The following is a 17,800-nucleotide window of genomic DNA, read 5'->3' as shown; positions in this document are numbered from 1 at the left end:
GAGCAAAGTCAACAGATAGTGCCAAAAGACCCTTTAAAAATTCAGATTCCAGAGGGCAGAAAAAGGTTAAGGTCTTCAGAGTGTAAAGATCCTCGATTTCTCTGCGTAATATCTTAGGTGCACAGCGGACAGGCAAGGCAAGGCAGGCAGTTTGAGAAAACAGCAAGAGATGTGGTAGTTTTACCTGTGCTGGTGAAGAGGTAGCGTTTACAGACCAGAGGAGCAACAGTAACAACGACAAGAGATACATCTTACCTGGTGCTCTGATGCCCATGTGTTGCTGACCATCCATTACGAAACCGCCCATTGGTTGTCCATCGGGGTTATAAGGTGTTCCTTGACTTACTATAAAAATGTAGAACATAGTTACTTACTATCAGTTTTCATTGAGAGGGAGAGAGAGAGTCAGAGAGGAAGGACCAAAGAAAGACAGAGAGGAAGGACCAAAGAAAGACAGAGACACAGAGAATCAGAGAGAGAGAGATTGAGAGACAGACAGACAGACAAAGACAGAGACAGAGACAGAGAGACAGAGATAGAGATACAGAGACATAGATAGACAGACAGATACACACAGAGAGAAACACACACCTAGAGAGAGACAGACATAGAGACAGACACAGAGACAAATACACAGACCGACACAGAAAGAGAATATACCGAATTGCATTTTTGCTATAGCTTCAAAACTATATTAAAATAAAACTGCTAGGACTAAAGTGTCAAGATTCTATTGACAGTTAAGATTTAGAAACTTTGTTTGGATTTTATTCTGGTGATCGTAAAATAGGTGTTGAAAGAAAAAAAATCCAGAATGTATGAACATGACTAGATATGTTTGGATCCAAAGTGATACTGAATATACTTTCAGAGACTATTGAGATGAAAGATTTTTAAAGAAAGTATAGACCAACACCAGCTTGAGTAAATGAGTTTTCTGTTGATCTTACTTGCTTTTTCATAATATTAAAACAAATCCTAGAATGAGGATGCATCCTAGATGTTTAGTTCTAGAAGCCAAGATTTTATAGCAGTATCGGTATTTAAGTTTCTAATATAAATAGCTTGAGAAAAACAAGAACAAAACAAAACAAAACAAAAACCACACACAGACACACCTTAAACCCCAGAGGATGGATATGAATAAGGCTAGAGAACCCAGAACCTTGTATTTGTACCACTACCTGAATTCTACATTTTAACCGCACATTAAAAGCTGGCTTCAGAAGTAAACTGCCTTGGGTTATTAAAGCATATGAAGCTCTACCTCATTGAATGTCTTTGAACTTTACTGAGTCCCACAAGCGATTCTGACCCCTTTGCCCTTTTGACAGGTAATAAAGTTTACAGCAATTCCACACCAAGCCATGCACCAGGGAGTGGTCATAGTAGCAGAAAGAGCTGGGAAGGAAAACTCAAAAAAAAAATAACATTAATATATCGAATGTGTACAAAGAATCCTGTAACTGAGCATATAATTTAATCGTTACTTTTCTCTATTTGCTTTTTTTTCTCCAAATATTTTAATGATGTTAAATTGATTAGTGTTGTTATGAAACGAGACTGGTTTAATTTTAATTGTCAATCACTCCCAGCACTCATTCCCAGTTTATTTACCAGGTAATGGACCTCCCGGTGAATGGCTTGAGGATGGCTTTCGCTTGCGTGACTTGAATACAGTTACTATGGGGGACTTGCCTGCTCGATTGGACTGGTCTATCATGGGCTGAACTATTCTTCTTCTAGCATTAATAAACCTGTAACAAAAGAGTAAAGCGAATCATTATTGCATGTTTTTGTTGTTTTGCTTTGTATTTAAAGGAGAAAGAAAAGAATTCAGCTATAGCCAAGGCTAGAATTTCGTTCCCTGGACTGGTCCATGTGCAGTTTCAAATGCTGCAAAACCTATAACCCCTGGTGACCTTTGAGCATACAAGCTTGGGGTTTCTGAGTTGATTTATGTTTGCCTGCTTTTACCACAGTTGGACACTTCCATTTCATCTTTTCATGGGGGAATTAGCAGAGTTTTCAGGAAACAATGCTAGCCACCACTCTTTTCAATTCAGAGGGGCGAAAAATTGGTCTAGATAGGGAGATGTTCATAAGGGCATCTGTTACCTCTCCTAATTAGTGACATTTCTATCTTATGTTCTCTGGCCTCCTTTTACAATTTTTATCAAAACCTTCCCTACCTCTTGCAAACCTAATTCTATTTTAATGCCCACTATTAAGATAATGAACTGAGATGGCAGAACACCATCAAATGAGAGAATGTCTGGAGTTTTATCACCACTAACTCACACTGCTGGGGACTTCAGAGAAATGCATTCCTTGAAGAGATTTCTTAGCTTTTTTTTTCTTTTTTTTTTTTGCTCTTTATGCAAAGTCTGAGGTCAAGGCGAGGTCACAGCTATACAGTAATTGAACTTATAATCCTGCTTTCTCCTGCTAGTACAGAAAATTTATAACAAACATCTTGTTAGAACATAATTATTGTACTAGCAGGGAAAAAAGGCTAGTTATTTCAAAATAAAAAGTGGTTAAAATTTGTCCTCCCAGGTTATAATTCTGACATGTTAACTCTTAAGGTACTTTTGGAGTGCTAACTAAATGTAATAAAAATTAAAAACTCAATTCAAGAAATGAACAAGATATATTGGATTCTGAAATGGTAAATGCTTCTAATTCTCAACACAGTTTTGAATACATAAAAATGAGAAGCACATAAAAATATACAATGAAAAGTTTAATAATGCATTATTAATAATTAAAGCTGCCACTATAGTCCAGTATGAATTCCAGCCTGCAATTCTGCTATTCATAATCTGTCCACCTCACAAGGGAAAATGGCACCTAAATAGAGAGTCATTACATTGAATGAACATAGGTTTCTTAAAGTAGAAATTCATATTCCATGACACTTATAGTTTCCAAGTATCCTGGATCTTTTATGTTCCTTTATCTCCTGAAAAGTAATTAAAATAAAAATGAGAACAAAATCTAAAATGTAATATTTTGGTGGGGCAGACTTACTTGAATGGAAATATATACTGTATCAATTCTTGTAAATATTGTCCCTGACCTGCTAATAACATAGATCTACAACATGCAGCTACAAAAAACATAGATCTACAACCCAGATCTACAACAAATTGTGTTGAATATCTGTTTATCATTATCTTGTATAAACCATGAAAATTAGAATCATGTGAGCAGAAGGTTAGATTAATTCTCCATTCTCATTATAAGCACAGGTGTAGCACAAACACCATGTGAAATAACTAATTAAAATAGGGGGAAATCTGCTTTTTCATTAGCTGTCTTAGGTGCATGACCAATTAGAAAATTATTTAATATTAATACACTGAATACAGCAAAAGCAATTTTCATAGTCACTAAAGTAGTATAGTCAAGAAATAACCAACCTATCTGTCGCATTGTTGGTAATATATAAGCTCCCAGAGGGCAGGAACCTTGTTTGCAAATTTTACTTAATACATTATTTGGTCCACAATCATCCATAGCAAATGTTTAATAAGTGTAATTTTTAGTGATGATTTATATCCCACCTTATTTACCATGCTTATAACATCAGACAGAGTTTATTGATTGAACAATCGGTTTTCATCTGATTGATTCTAGAAATGCTCCTGTGTGTTTGGTAGGAAACATTTATAAATATGTCCATATAGTGGTGGTATTAATGATTTATAGTAAAGATGTATATGATAAAGTTGATAATATCTATAAACAGGATAAATTACCTGATTTTTTTTTGTTTTCTGCATTTACACATTTGTTTCGTTTTGGGTGAAACTAAATATGGGTGAAAACGGTTTGAACTAATAGGGATTGGCCCATCCCCAGGGTAGCCTCTTTAGCTTCTATCCAACTGACATAACCAGCCTCAAATCTCATAATTCTGACTGTCTTCCCCATTAATAGTTATTTGCATTCAATTTTCAATTTAATATAAGTTCTAAACTGATATGATTCACAGATATGACATAAGGTATACTATGCCATGTTTGACATATGCACACATAGATACATATGCTCACACAATTATGTTAGCAAAGAGGGCATGATTTTTCAATAGCTATTTTTTTAATTGAATATCTTAATTTAGAAACCTTTCAAGTAAAATCTGAAATTTCAAATGTTTTTAACATAATACAATATTGACACATACAAATAATTATGATATATATAATTTTATGAATAAATCATTACTTGATCAATTGTCTTGTTTCTCATTTTTAAAAGACCAATAATTAAACAAATAGAGGGATTTATTTCAAAAGTGATTCCAATTGAATATCTTACTTTAGAAACCTTTCAAGTAAAATCTGAAATTTCAAATGTTTTAAACATAATACAATATTGACAAATACAAATAATTATGATATATATATAATTTTATGAATAAATCATTACTTGATCAATTGTCTGGTTTCTCATTTTTAAAAGACCAATAATTAAACAAATAGAGGGATTTATTTCAAATGTGATTCCATTTAAAAAAACAACACAGTATCCTCAGATCCATTTTGCAACCTTCATAAGAATTAACCTCTTTAAAGTAGTTTCTTAAACATTCTCATAGGTATTTTTTGTACTCAAGTTCTATATAACAGCCATGGGTTTAGATGGCTTCAGGGTGAATTCATATACAAAAACATTTTCCTTCTGGGCAAAGTAATAAAATGACATTCTTGCTCCTCCCACTAGAAGTCAAACTGAGGTCAGCTCCCCATCCCTGTATCTGTTTAAATAAACTGGTCCAGCTGTTTGTTTCCGAAATGCCCTTTAACCTTCTGTCTCATCCTCCCTGCCTTTGTAACAAAATGCTTTCCTTTGCATTGGGGTAGACTCTAAGCTACCACAAATTTTCTGAAAACTGAATATGAAACTTTCTTAAAGCTTTCTATGAGCTTAATATTCGTTTATAAACACCATTAAATTAGTATGCCTTCTTATTGTCCTTGGGAAGAAGAGGGAAACTCAACAGAACATCTTTTTGAAACACAATATGTGTATATGTGTGTATACTTATCCATACATATATTATGTATATATACATCTGTGTCCTAATTAAAGCTGCTTACAGATGTTTATGCACATTGGTACCCATGCATATGAAGACATTTTGCCCTATGAACCCAAGAATAAGCTGTAGTTATTGATGGAAGAAAATAGAGAGCTATGAAATGACCCCCACTATTGATTGTACAATAAAATAGTAGTTGAAATAAAAGTGTCATTAATGAATTTACAGCTATATATACATAAAAACATTAGCCATTCTGAGTCCGAATTTTCCATACCACCTTCATGAAGGTTCTACAATTTTGAAAACTTAAAGAAAAAAAATCAAGAAACCTTATTTCATTAGTTTTATAGTTGATGGCCACTATCTAATCTCAATTTACTCCACTTCCTAAAATTTGGAACCAGTTAGTTTTGTTTAAAGAGGCTGTCATATTTATAAAATGACTTTTGTCATGTACCCTTTTTCTTAAAGTTCACAATGGATATGGATATGGATAATGACATAATGAGTAGCCAGAAACAAATCAAATGCTCTAAAAGCAAGCTTCTTTGACAATTGGTTGTGAAACATCTATTTATATACTTATTAGGCTGAATGGCAGGATGGGCTTTCTAAAAAACAAAACAAAACAAAAATTTTATTTTCACTTTTTAAAAAAATCTGATTCACTTTGTAAAATTGGGATACACATCAATGAATTAGATTCTCCAAAAAACAGAAAATTCTGAAATAGAGAAAAATGTGTTTCTTTCCCTCTATTTATATGGTTCTGGTTCCCTTTCTATAATAAAATATAAAGCCAAACAAAATATATAAAGAACAAACCCGTTTTTATAAATTCATTCTACGTCAAAGTAGGTTTAGATGTTAACCTTTTCACTTAGCTATCATTTCACATGTGGTGTGTGTGTGTGTGTGTGTGTGTGTGTGTGTGTGTGTGTTGTCAGAGAGATAGAGAGAGACACATAGAGAGACAGAGACAGACGGAGTTTGGCTAAATGTATAGATTGCTGGAGTCAGGAGGAAATGGGTTTAGATATTGCCCCTGACATGTCCCAGCTGGATGACCATGAACAAATCAGTTAATAGCCTCAGTTTTCTGATTTGTTAAATTGTGAATAATATTTTTGTTATAGGGCTCAAATAGCAGAATATATATGAATTATACTTAAGAGTATTATATGACTGTCAGTTGTTATAAAGATGAAAAATTCTAGTCTCAACTTTCAAGAAATTTGAAGGTTATAATATCTCAAAGATCTTAGATTTAATATTTTCTGAAGAAAAAAAAATACATTGTAGATAGACAAGGAAAAGAGATTGGTAAAAAAAAAAAAAAGAAAGAATATACCTCTTAGCTGACACATTAAAGGGAAAATGAACTTTAAACAGCAGAAAATTCTAAATTAAATAATAATCCATTTGTGGATAAAAGAAATACAGTGGCCTCATAACTGGCCTCAGATCAATCAGTAAGCATATTTATTAATACTATGCATCAGGCAATGTATTCAGCAAAAAAGGATTTTTATCCCTATACAACAGAAATTTATTTTGGTCCCTATCTCCAAGGAGCTTACAACATAGCTGGAGAAGACAACATATACATCTATATCACACATCATATATAATACATATACATTCATGCATGGCATACATACATGTCTACACATGATAAATTTAAAAGTAATTGCGAGGGGTAGGCACTAGCAGCTCTGGGAAACAAGAATTTAAAAGATGGTGCTTGAGCTAATTCTTAAAGTACCCTAGGCATTCTAAGAAGTAGAGGGGAAGGGGCATGGGGGGCAGTCAACACAAAGGCATGGAAAAGGGCCATAGAATATCATAGATAAGAAACAACTGAAGTACTTGACATGATAGTATATGTCTGCAATCCCTGCAACCTGGGAGATTGAAGCTGGTGAATTGCTTAAATTTGGAAGTTCTGAGCTTCAGTGTTTCTAAAGCCAATAAATCTGGCACCAATATGGTTGGTCCATGGAGATGGGAGCTACTATGCTTCCTAAAAAAGAGATCAACTAGCCCAGGTTGGAAAGAAAGCAGATCAAAGCTTCCAATGAATGGGTGCTGCATTTCCAGTTTGGGGAAGATGGATGGATGGAAGGAAGGAAGGAAGGAAGAAAGGAAGGAAGGAAGGAAGGAAGGAAGGGAGGGAAGGAGGGAGGAAGGAGGAAGGAAGGAGGGAGGAAGGGAGGGAGGAGGGAGGGAGGAAGGGAGGGAAGTTTGGAGAGGGAAAAAGAAAGAAAGAAAGAAAGAAAAAGAAAGAAAGAAAGAAAGAAAGAAAGAAAGAAAGAAAGAAAGAAAGAAAGAAAGAAAGAAAAGGAGGAAAGGAGGAAGGAAGGAAGGAAGGAAGGGAGGGAGGGAAGGAGGAAGGAAGGAAGGAAGAAGAGAAAAGAAGAGAGGAAACAAGAAGGCTAATTTTGCTATATTAGAGTACATGTGATGGGAAATAATGTTTGGATGGGAAATAATGGAAATAATCAATTAAAAATTATTAAGCACCTTCTATATGCCAGGCACCATGCCAGATGTTATGGATAACAAACATGAATTAAATAATCATTACACACAATGCATTTATATTCCAGATTGAAAAGAAGGATAATTTGGGGACAGTATTTCACTATCTAACATGGGTTTACACTGGGGCTTCCAAAAGTTATTAAAGCTTAAAACTATACTAACACTTTTAGGACACTTTATATTTAATTGAGTTTCTGCTTTAATTCCCCTTTCCCTCTTCCCCAACGCCCCCTCCCCCTCCACCGGTGTTCATTCAATACCTCTTTAAAGAAAAAAAATCTCTGTCTTGGATCATATGCATAATTTTCTAATCAAGACCTACTGGTGTAACTGTCTGCATTTGACCTTTGGTTTCTAGTTCACACTCCCCATTTTGTTGCACTTACATCCAGTACTTGGATACCTGATTTTGGTTTCTTCTATGAACAAGCAGGAATCAGGATACTATTTTCATTTACTAAGCAATTAACAGAACAGACTTTGGTTATACAGCCAACCACGAGGTATATTGTCCTAGTTTTATGTTCCATGACAGGTGATATTTTTCACAAGGATTTACTCCTTTCATATCTATTCTCATGACGCTTTAAGGTCCTTCTGGTCCTCTGTGATGATGGTAAGAAAACCCAACTTTCAGAAATTGTGTTTTCATGCTTCCCAAATAAATTCTGATTTATTGGGTTGAACAGCTAGGTTTGTTTTGTTATCATGGTCACCAATAGACTAAGTTGGCTTCTTGATATACTCCCTGAAAAGTGTGTGTGTGTGTATGTGTGTGTGTGTGTGTGTGTGTGTGTGTGTGTGTTTAAGATACATTTTTATTAGGTGTATACTATCTTACCAATTCAAACTTCTCCAGGAAAAAAAAAATTCCACCATTTCCAATCTTCAGGTCCCCAGAGGACTTCATGTTACTCCTTAATTTCCAATAAATATGGAGGGGGGCAGAAGAGCAGAGGAGACAGAGAAACAAAGAGGAGAGAGAGAGAGAGAGAGAGAGAGAGAGAGAGAGAGAGAGAGAGAGAGAGAGAGAGAGAGAGAGAGAGAGAAGAGAAGAGAAGAGAAGAGAGAGAGAGAGAGAGAGAAGGGGGAGAGAGAGAGAGAGAGAGAGAGAGAGAGAGAGAGAGAGAGAGAGAGAGAGAAGAGAGAGAGAAGAGAGAGAGAGGACAGAGAGAGAGAGAAAGAAGAGAAGAGAAGAGAAGAGCAGAGAAGAGAAGAGCAGAGAAGAGAAGAGAAGAGAGAAGAGGAGAAAAGAGAGAGAGAGAAGAGAGAGAGAGAGAGAAGAAAGAGAGAGAGAGAGAGAGAAGAAGAGAGAGAGAGAGAGAGAGAGAGAGAGAGAGAGAAAGAGAGAGAGAGAGAGAGAGAAGGAGTAAGAAGGGGGAGACAATGGGAGAAAGGAGTTCCAATAATACCAAAATTGATATTATTATAATACCAAAATTGATATTATTAAGTCTTAAAAAGCCTAATGATACTGAATGATTACAAACCTGCTGATTTGGGGCTTATTTCTATGCCATGGTTGGAAATATTACTGTTAGAAATATTCTTGTTATACACTGTTTCACCCCAGAAAATACTATTTGTGATTAGTTGTTCTTTATGACTACAGTTATACATATTTACATATATTAATAAAGTGTACTTCCAGCCACTCTAATGAGAATGAAAATAACTTACTAACAACAAAACTGAGGACACTGAACTAATATATAATACTTCAGAAAATAATACTATGTATTCTTCAGTCAAGACTAAAATACATACAAATATTTCATTCCTTAGGGAGTTTTTACTCTTACACCAAATACAAATATTCTCTTGCCCTAAAACAAGAAATAAACCTCAAAAAATTCTGCTAAGGTTCTTAAAAACAACCTTTTTTATTTTAAAGTTAGTTATCAAATTTAATGACCCGTAACTGGCAGTCACTGGCTTCCAAGTTTTCTGTCCTCCCTTTCTTTGTAAGATAGAGCTTCAAAACACTCAAGAAAGTTGACTGAATCTCAAGTCAAACCTTATGAAATCATGTTTTTGGCAACATTTCTAGCTTCCTACATCCTACAAACATCCTACAAACTACAGATAGTTCCAAGACTATAATACATCACTGACAATGCTGGAGGGAGATTTTGGGGGAGAGAAAGGATACCATGGGATGGGGGTGGGGCACAACAAAAGAAAGACAGCAGGGAGGGAAAAAGGAAAAGAATACATGTTCTACTATGCCCCGACTTTAGAAACCCAGTATAAGAACTTGTTCAGATTACAGCGAGCCCATCAATTAGAGACATCAATATATTTCCCTTCAAGCTCAGCTTTACTTCTTTGGCATTAATGGAACCAAGTATTTATCAAATTATCATAGGAAAGTCTGAGTTATGTGCTGCAATGAAGAAAATTGGCTACATATAAGATACTCAGTAAGACTATATATATATATACACATACACTTAACTATCAATCCATTTTTTAAAAATACTTCTGCATTTGGGGTTTTGAAACCTTAACTCTTTGACTATATCATTCTATGTATGTTATAAATTCCTAAAGCCTTACTTGAAAGCAAGATTTTAAAATATTATTTTACTCTTGAAACCAAAGCCTACTAATCAGTTATATTTTAATTTTCTACATAGGAAATTGGGCTAGCTCTTATTTTTGGATAGTGCGTAACCATGCTTCTCTACTCTCTCTTGAAACCCCACTCAGAATCCAAGTTGAGAGTGGCTAAAAACACTCACAGTAAATGCATATAATAAAGTTAGTTATAATTATGGAATATATTTTATCTTAAAAGAATATCCAAGTAATAGTTTGAAACCTAGCAGAAATAATCACATGTAAGTTCCATATAAGAAAAAAAAAATGTGAAGTGTGACACTGAAGTTTTTTTTAGCATAATGTATTATTAGTTTGGACACTGTTAACTGGGTTAACAAAGTATTGAATTTTGTTTTTGTAGAAAATATTCTAATAAAATAATAAAAATCCAAGGTTTTGTCCTTAACGTTTTGCTAGTAACTCTATACATTGTCTCCTTTAGCAACCTCATTTACCTCCATGACATCAATTACTACCTCTATGCATATGAGCTCTAAATCTGTATCTCCAACTCCTCTAATTGCCAACGAAATTCTTGCCTGAGTCTCAGAGGACCCTCAAACTCTACATATCCAAAATTAAGATTTTTCTCTTCCCTCTGAAACCAGTTCTACCCTCCTTATAATATCACTATTTCTATTAGAGGCACTACTATTCACCTAGTATCGTCAATAACAAATCCATGACATCTTTGAACCTTCCTTTTCCCTCATTTCTTATATTCAACCATTTACTAAATCCTATTAATTCTATCTCTAGAATATCTTTTACATTCATCCCCACATTCATCACTATTTCTACCTTCATCACCCTCATTAATGTCCTCATTACCATCCACTTGGACTAGAGTAATGGCCTCCTAACAGGTCTTCCCATCTCTAATCTCTTTGCCCTCTAATCCATCCTTCATACTGCTACTAGAATAATCTTCTTCATTCATGGGTAACCTCTTCAGTGGCTTCATATTGTACATAGAGTAACTATTAAAACCCCTCTATTTGGCTTTTAAGTCCCTGTCTACAAATCCAGCACTTTCCTCTATAGTACCTTTCCCATCAGCATATATCATTATATATTGTAATTCTCTACCTGCATACTTTGTCTTCTTATTTGACTCTAAGCTACATGAAGACAAACTTACCTAAATTTATGTACTAAATCCATAAAAATTTATTGACAATAATATATGCTAGATCTTAGTATCTAGTATATAGTATCTTCAAGAGTAAATACCCCCAACTTCTCCAAATGATCATATGGCATGATATCTAAGACTTTTACCACTTGGTAGTCTTTTCTGATTTCTCTACAGCTTATCAATGTCTCTTTCATAACGTGAAACATAGAGCTTAACTCAATACTCTAGGTTTTGTCTGGTCAGAGAGGAGAATGATATCACTATTACCTTCCCTCCTTGTATATATGTTCTCTTTCCTAATGTAGGCTAAAATAAAATCAATCTGCTTAATCTATTAGTGTTAATATAGTAGTTTAATAATATATTGAATTAAGAAGGGATTTCAGAGATCACTGACTATAGAGTGGGAAACTGAGCCCAAGAGAGGTGAAATATTGATATGCCTGTCTTGTGCCACATACCTAATCATGACAGGATCTAGATTTGAATCTAGATCTCTTGATCCTATGAATGTTTCACAAGCCTAGTTAAAACTTGCTGTTAGAATCACACAAACATCTATCTTTTACTTTTCTCTCTTAAGTAAAGGGCTTTGAGTTTACTCATTCAGAGATATAGCTTCCCTGAATAAATAATAAAACAAAAATTCTGTGAAGTAGGTTTGAGTATGATTATTTTCATGATACAGGTCAGGAAACTAATGTTTGCCAAGTTTTACCTAAAGTCATAGGGCTAGCATATGATGAACTAGGATGTATGCCTAACTTGCATGATTCCAAGCTTCTTCTGCCAAAATACATTACTTCTCTGTTAAACTCCACCTAGTCAGGAAAGAGAGATTCTATCTATTTTGGCCAACTGGAATAAAGCTCCTCAGACTGCTCAGCTTCAATATGTTCTCTCTCTATTTTGTCATAGTTATTTTCTTTTAAAAATCATTTGCCATTGTCTCTCCCCATCTCCATGCATTTTCCTCTTAAAGCATAACAACATTTTTTTCTTCCTTTTCAAAGGATCATAGGATTTAGGAGCTGAAATTGTCCATTAGATTTATCTAGTCCAAAAAGTGACCAAGAATTCTACACAGCCTCCCCCCAAAATAGTTGTTCAGTCATTCATTGCTCAAAACCTCTGAAATCCAGAGTGCAGACACCTGACTACATTTTTCCAGGAAGGGGATATCCACTGGCTCTATTTGTAAATAACTTGATTCATTATTCTTCAATACGTTAGTTAGAAGCTGATAATAGAAAAACAAAATCTCAGGAATTAAGAAGCTATGTCAAAGATGTGAAATGTTGGCTGATCCCTTAGAAGACAATTTCCCAAACCAATTTGACTATGGGATACTTTAAGTGAAAATCCATAAATGTGGGTAGGTTTTCCTGGAAGTATAATCATTCAGAAGAATGTGGAACAGATACATTCTAAAGCAAAACAGAATAAATTTAGCCTACTTTCCTCCTGATAATTACCCACATGTATAATAAATATTTTTTATATAATCCAAAATATCATTGCTGCTTAAAAAGTCTCATGGGCTTGTTGATTTACAAATAATAATATTACTCAGTCCATACATGAGAAGGAATTTTTCCCAAAAATAAAAGTTACATCAACGCTCTGGACCTTAGAACCAGGGGGATTATATTCAAATTCAAATTCAAATTCCTTGTTAAGTGCATTTTGGGAAATGCACTAAACCTCTCTGTCCTTCAACTTCCCCATGTGCAAAATGAGAAATTTAGATGTCCTATTCTTTAAGGGTTTCTCCTAGATATAAAGCTTTAGAATTCCTATTCAGTGCTATACATATCTCGCTTCTTTAACACCACAGATTTCTACATTTATTCTTGCTATGCCAAGTGTCTACCTTTCTGCAAGGCCATTCCCTCAAGTTCAGCCAAGTTAGTACTTTTTGGACTCAAGGCAAAGATCTTTGTCTCACAGTGGCCATCATTTTGATGTCTTGACTAAGTCCCACTTGATTGGATCTTGAGGCAACCTGGTCTCCCTTGTGCCTTATGCAATAACCAAAAATGAAAGCTCTATACTTTATATTGGAAACATTTTTCTGCTTCATATCATCCAGATTCACTTCCCAGCTTGCATCATCCCTTCCCCAGACCCTCCTACCTCCATATAATTACTACTGATATTATTTTTTCAAGGACTCTCAAATTAGATTCACCAATACACATTGGTTCCATAGAATACAGCTGAGGAGTTATTTAAATAATATTTTTATTTCTATAGATAGAATGGAATATGAACATGTTATCTATCCTAATACCTATAGGTTTTAATAGAAACCTATACAAAATGTATAGTGTGATGCAACTTTTGTCATCTTTATAACTGATATTCTGTTAATGAAGACAAGTTGTTAATAATAGCCTGACATCCCCCTTTACATTTTAAAATAATATACAGGATCATATCATAGCTGGGGAAAAAACTTTAGAAGTTATCTAATAATTGCCTACTCCCCACATTTTACAGATAAAGGATTTGAGGTCTGGGAAGATCAAGTGAATGAGGGACATAAAGTAAAAAAGAGAAATGTATTTGAACCCAAGCTCTCAGATTCTAGAGATAATGCCCTTTCCATTGCACCACAGTTCTTATTATTTTCTCTTCCTAGTGAACATGACATACAAGCAGTATTTGGCAATGAAAACATATCACCCCTGTTCTCTGAACAAATGTGGTCTTTTCAGTTCATCTTTAAATATACATATCCATTCTGCCATTTCTGAATACATAGGACAGGATGTATTCCTTGTCCCCTTTTCTAGACCCCTGGCTTTTTCCTTATTCCATCTTTTCTTTTGTATAAGACTTAACTTTGTTGCTATAACTCTTATGTCAACAGTGACCCAAGAAATGGATCAAACAGATGTGCTATGAGGGAAGTAGGCACTGTAGTCTGCCCAGGAGCCCATTTCCCAGGGACTAACAAATAACTGCCTTATTTTCAAGCAACCACGGCTCTTCCAAATTTGAACCAATGTTCTTGAGTATAATGTGTTTGAATACAAGTAGTTTTTTTTCTTTCAAGGGAGATTTCAAAAATTTCACTCAATGTTTATGATTTTAATTCTCAAGGAATACTGTTTTTAGAAACTGATTTTTTAAAATCAATATTAAACCTAATACTATTCTTGAAAAGAGATTAAAACCTCTCTAGAGCTATTAGAATTAAATTAAGTCCCCAGGTTCAATCATTTCTTAGATACCCTGAAGCAAAAAAGTTGACATATCTTAGGAAAGTAAATAGTTGTCCCTTTCCTCATTCATAGAATCTCCTATTTTCAGACAGTTGTTCCCTTAGTAACTTTTAGTTAAAAAATATAGGGACTAAAGAAAGCAAACAAAATTGATAGGATGAATAAAGACAGAAAGGGTTTTATTTTTTCCTTATTGCTTCAGATTTTTTTTATTAGATCAGAACTTTAATGGATTTAAAAGACTGGTCAGACTTCTGGATCACACAAATATACACACAACATTCAAAAAATGGAAATAATATTTGAGGCGGACCAATGTGACACGATCTCAGCTGTTGTTCCTAACATTGGTGTGGAACATCATTCTATTTGTATGGTATTATTTCAGATTTCCCGATTTTAAAGTGCAGGTACTGAAGTTTTTTAAAATGCTCTTGTTCCACCTCAAAAAAAAAAATCTTTAATTGTTCCAGAAAGCCAAAGCTCACTTAAACTAGCGCATCCCAGGCTAGAGCCAGCATAGCCCTGGCCCTCACAGACACTTCTTTCCCCTATGCCTCTGGCTCCATTTCATTTTTGAGAAGAGAAAATTGTTTTATCCAACAAGGAGGCAACATTTGCCCCATTTTTAATATTTCAGACTGACTTTTTAACCACTCAAAAATGCAGTTTGTTTTATGTAGGCGCAGCCTGAAGCAAGTTTATGATGGAAGTGAGAGAGAGGGTCTCTGAGGGCATGGTTTTCAGCTTGTTGGTGCTTCAGTTCTCAATGGTTAATCACTATACACCAGCCTCAGCAACTGTTGACACAAAATAGGTGGAGATCAGGTCTGTGCAAGCAGAAAATACCAGAAAGGCAAACTATATGTAAACACACTTCAGACAGATTTGACAAGAATAGACCTAAACCTGACTTGCTAGGAAACAGTGAATTCCCCTTTCTGCTAGGGCTGTTTCCCCTAAGACAAATTTCTTTTCAAAAGAAAAATAGTAACATTTTAGTACTGAAATGTGTTTACAAAAGGCAACTGAGCTGTTTGTCCCTTTGATTCACATGGTGTAAGCTTAGAATATGCTCCTACATGTAGAACCTGTGTAACGTCATCAAACTCTTCTTCAACTTGGAGCTGAGCCAATTTTTTAAAAAAATGAAATTCAAAAAGTTATTTTTTTCTGACCCATAAAACTTATGCAAAAGAACAAATGTATAACATTTAAATTGTCTTTTAATCTTATCTGACACCTGACAACCCATTAGTTATAGATTATTAATGCATTGATGAAAAAAGTTTGTCAGGTACAAAATTACTGTAGAAAAAGATTGAATGCCTGAGGAAAAAACAAATTTTGCTACACAATAACTTTGGAAATACCAAGCCCATTATCTGTCATGCTCTTCTCACAGAGATATATAGCAAACTGCTAAAAGAGCAACTGATTTATGTTTATTAGCAAGTTTAAAATGATATAACATGTTTTTTCATGTCTTGTGATATTTAATTTCATACAGCATATGTTCAACAGTTAACAATTTGCTTGTCTGAAATGTAGAAAAGTATTTTTTAAATTGATTTTCTGTTGACCTTCCAGCATCCAAGGAGGTGACTGTTTTACTTCTGGGCAATCTAGATCAGGTTCACTCACGAGAGGCAATGAAACAGTAGAGCATTGGGCAGAGTCAGGAAGAACTAAGTTCATATCCAGCCTCAGACACTTACTACTTGTATCACGACAGGTAAAGCACTGAACTTCTGTCTACCTAAGTTTCCTCTTCTATGAAATGAAACTAATAATAGCACTTAGCTCTCAGATGGATTGTGAGCATAAAATGAAATATCTGTAAAACACTTTGTAGACTTTAAAATGCCATGTAAAGGTTTAGCTATTATGAATATCAGCTATTACCAAACAAGCTTCACCCTAATGTTTTAATTTACCATTTATCTTCCACCTTATAGTTATTTCCCCCTTTCTCCAAATTATATAAAAACAGAGGATTTGGAATTAAAGACCTTAGAGCTCTTCTCATTTTACAGATTTGTTATTGGAAACAATTTAAGTGACTTCCTCTGTCACAAAGTTAACCAAACTAGAACTCATGTCTCTTTGCTCCCCACCTTCTGTAGTTTTCAATAGGTACCACAGCTCTTCCCCTTAGGCTGTCTTTGAATTATATATTTGCCCGGCAATTTGAAAGAAACTTTACTAAAGTCTTAGAATGACCAGCAATCAGTCTCTGTAAGTGGGCTATCTTCAATCCTAATTTATCTCTTCCTTCTTAAAATAATATGACTCCACTGACACTTGTAATATCTTCTTTAGCAAATACAGCCAAATTATAGCAAAATGAAAATATAAAGTGAAGAGGCTGAATATTTGTAATTAGGAAGACTGAGATGATATGTTGCAAACAAGCGATATAATGAATTAGTGAGTAATAAGAGGCAATGGCTGACCTATACACTAAGTGCAGACCACACCACATGGACCATTGACTTTCCCCTTGGCTTACTTGGGATCATGGCTACTTTTTGATATAGATGTAAATCTGTCTCCCAACTAATTTAATTCTCTTTCTCTCTCTCTCTCCTGGGCCCCTGCTAATTCTGAGGATCCTTGATTTATGGATGTGCTCTAAGGATTTCTGAAGGTGCTCTAATAATTGAAGAGTATCTTTCTGCCCATTCAGAGATTTGTGGTCTTGGGCTGCCTCCCTAGAAGTTCTAGAAGGTGGCAGAGATAACTCAAGGAAGATAAGAAGCAGTTAGATGATACTATAGACAAAAAAATCTGTTTCTTATCTCTTAAACCCTTCCTCTTCACATAGAATATAAGGCCCCAGGGATGAAAAGGAGAATATTTCTCCATTTACCATGGTTCAAGAATACCCACCACCTTTGGATGGGAGGTCTTCAGGTACTTTGGAGTATTAATGAAGTGATCTGCACAGCACAGACAAGGCCCTGTGTAAACTTGTGATGCAAAAACAGACAACTTAGTACACTGTAACTGGCTATGAAACCATTTTCAAAGAGGATTGTTTTACTGGAAATTTAAAAATCTGCAGACAAAAGCAGTGTCTTATGATGAACTCCTAAGATTCTCTGACATGACAATACCTGATGGTTTCTAAATTCACAGCTCTTCTCCCTGCGAGCTATTTGCTCAGCTTTTCTAATAATACCTTGGTTTCTGGCAGCTCTCCAGGACTGTCTCAGGCAATATGCAAGC

The 17,800-nt window shown here is 34.9% G+C and overlaps 1 protein-coding gene and 1 long non-coding RNA gene across 4 annotated transcripts in view; one reads left to right on the top strand and one right to left on the bottom strand.

Annotated features, from left to right (window-relative positions):
- The window catches only part of LOC127548149 (uncharacterized), an 8,259-nt gene extending 6,484 nt beyond the window's left edge, over positions 1–1,775 (top strand). The window contains exon 2 of the long non-coding RNA XR_007950326.1: positions 1,621–1,775. This is a non-coding gene — a long non-coding RNA (uncharacterized LOC127548149). The remainder of the gene's footprint in view (positions 1–1,620) is intronic.
- Positions 1–17,800, bottom strand: part of MEIS1 (Meis homeobox 1) — a 153,702-nt gene that overhangs the window by 2,902 nt on the left and 133,000 nt on the right. For all 3 annotated transcript variants that reach the window (XM_051975401.1, XM_051975403.1, XM_051975402.1), the window contains exons 10-11: positions 1,618–1,757; positions 256–345 (exon numbers count right to left, since the gene is read on the bottom strand). In XM_051975401.1, coding sequence (XP_051831361.1) covers positions 256–345; positions 1,618–1,757 — 230 coding nt within the window. The remainder of the gene's footprint in view (positions 1–255; positions 346–1,617; positions 1,758–17,800) is intronic.

Source organism: Antechinus flavipes, chromosome 2 (assembly GCF_016432865.1).
Source record: "Antechinus flavipes isolate AdamAnt ecotype Samford, QLD, Australia chromosome 2, AdamAnt_v2, whole genome shotgun sequence".
Classification (NCBI taxonomy): domain Eukaryota; kingdom Metazoa; phylum Chordata; class Mammalia; order Dasyuromorphia; family Dasyuridae; genus Antechinus; species Antechinus flavipes.
Note: the sequence above shows the minus strand (reverse complement) of the source record. Positions and strands in the feature narration are given on the sequence as shown.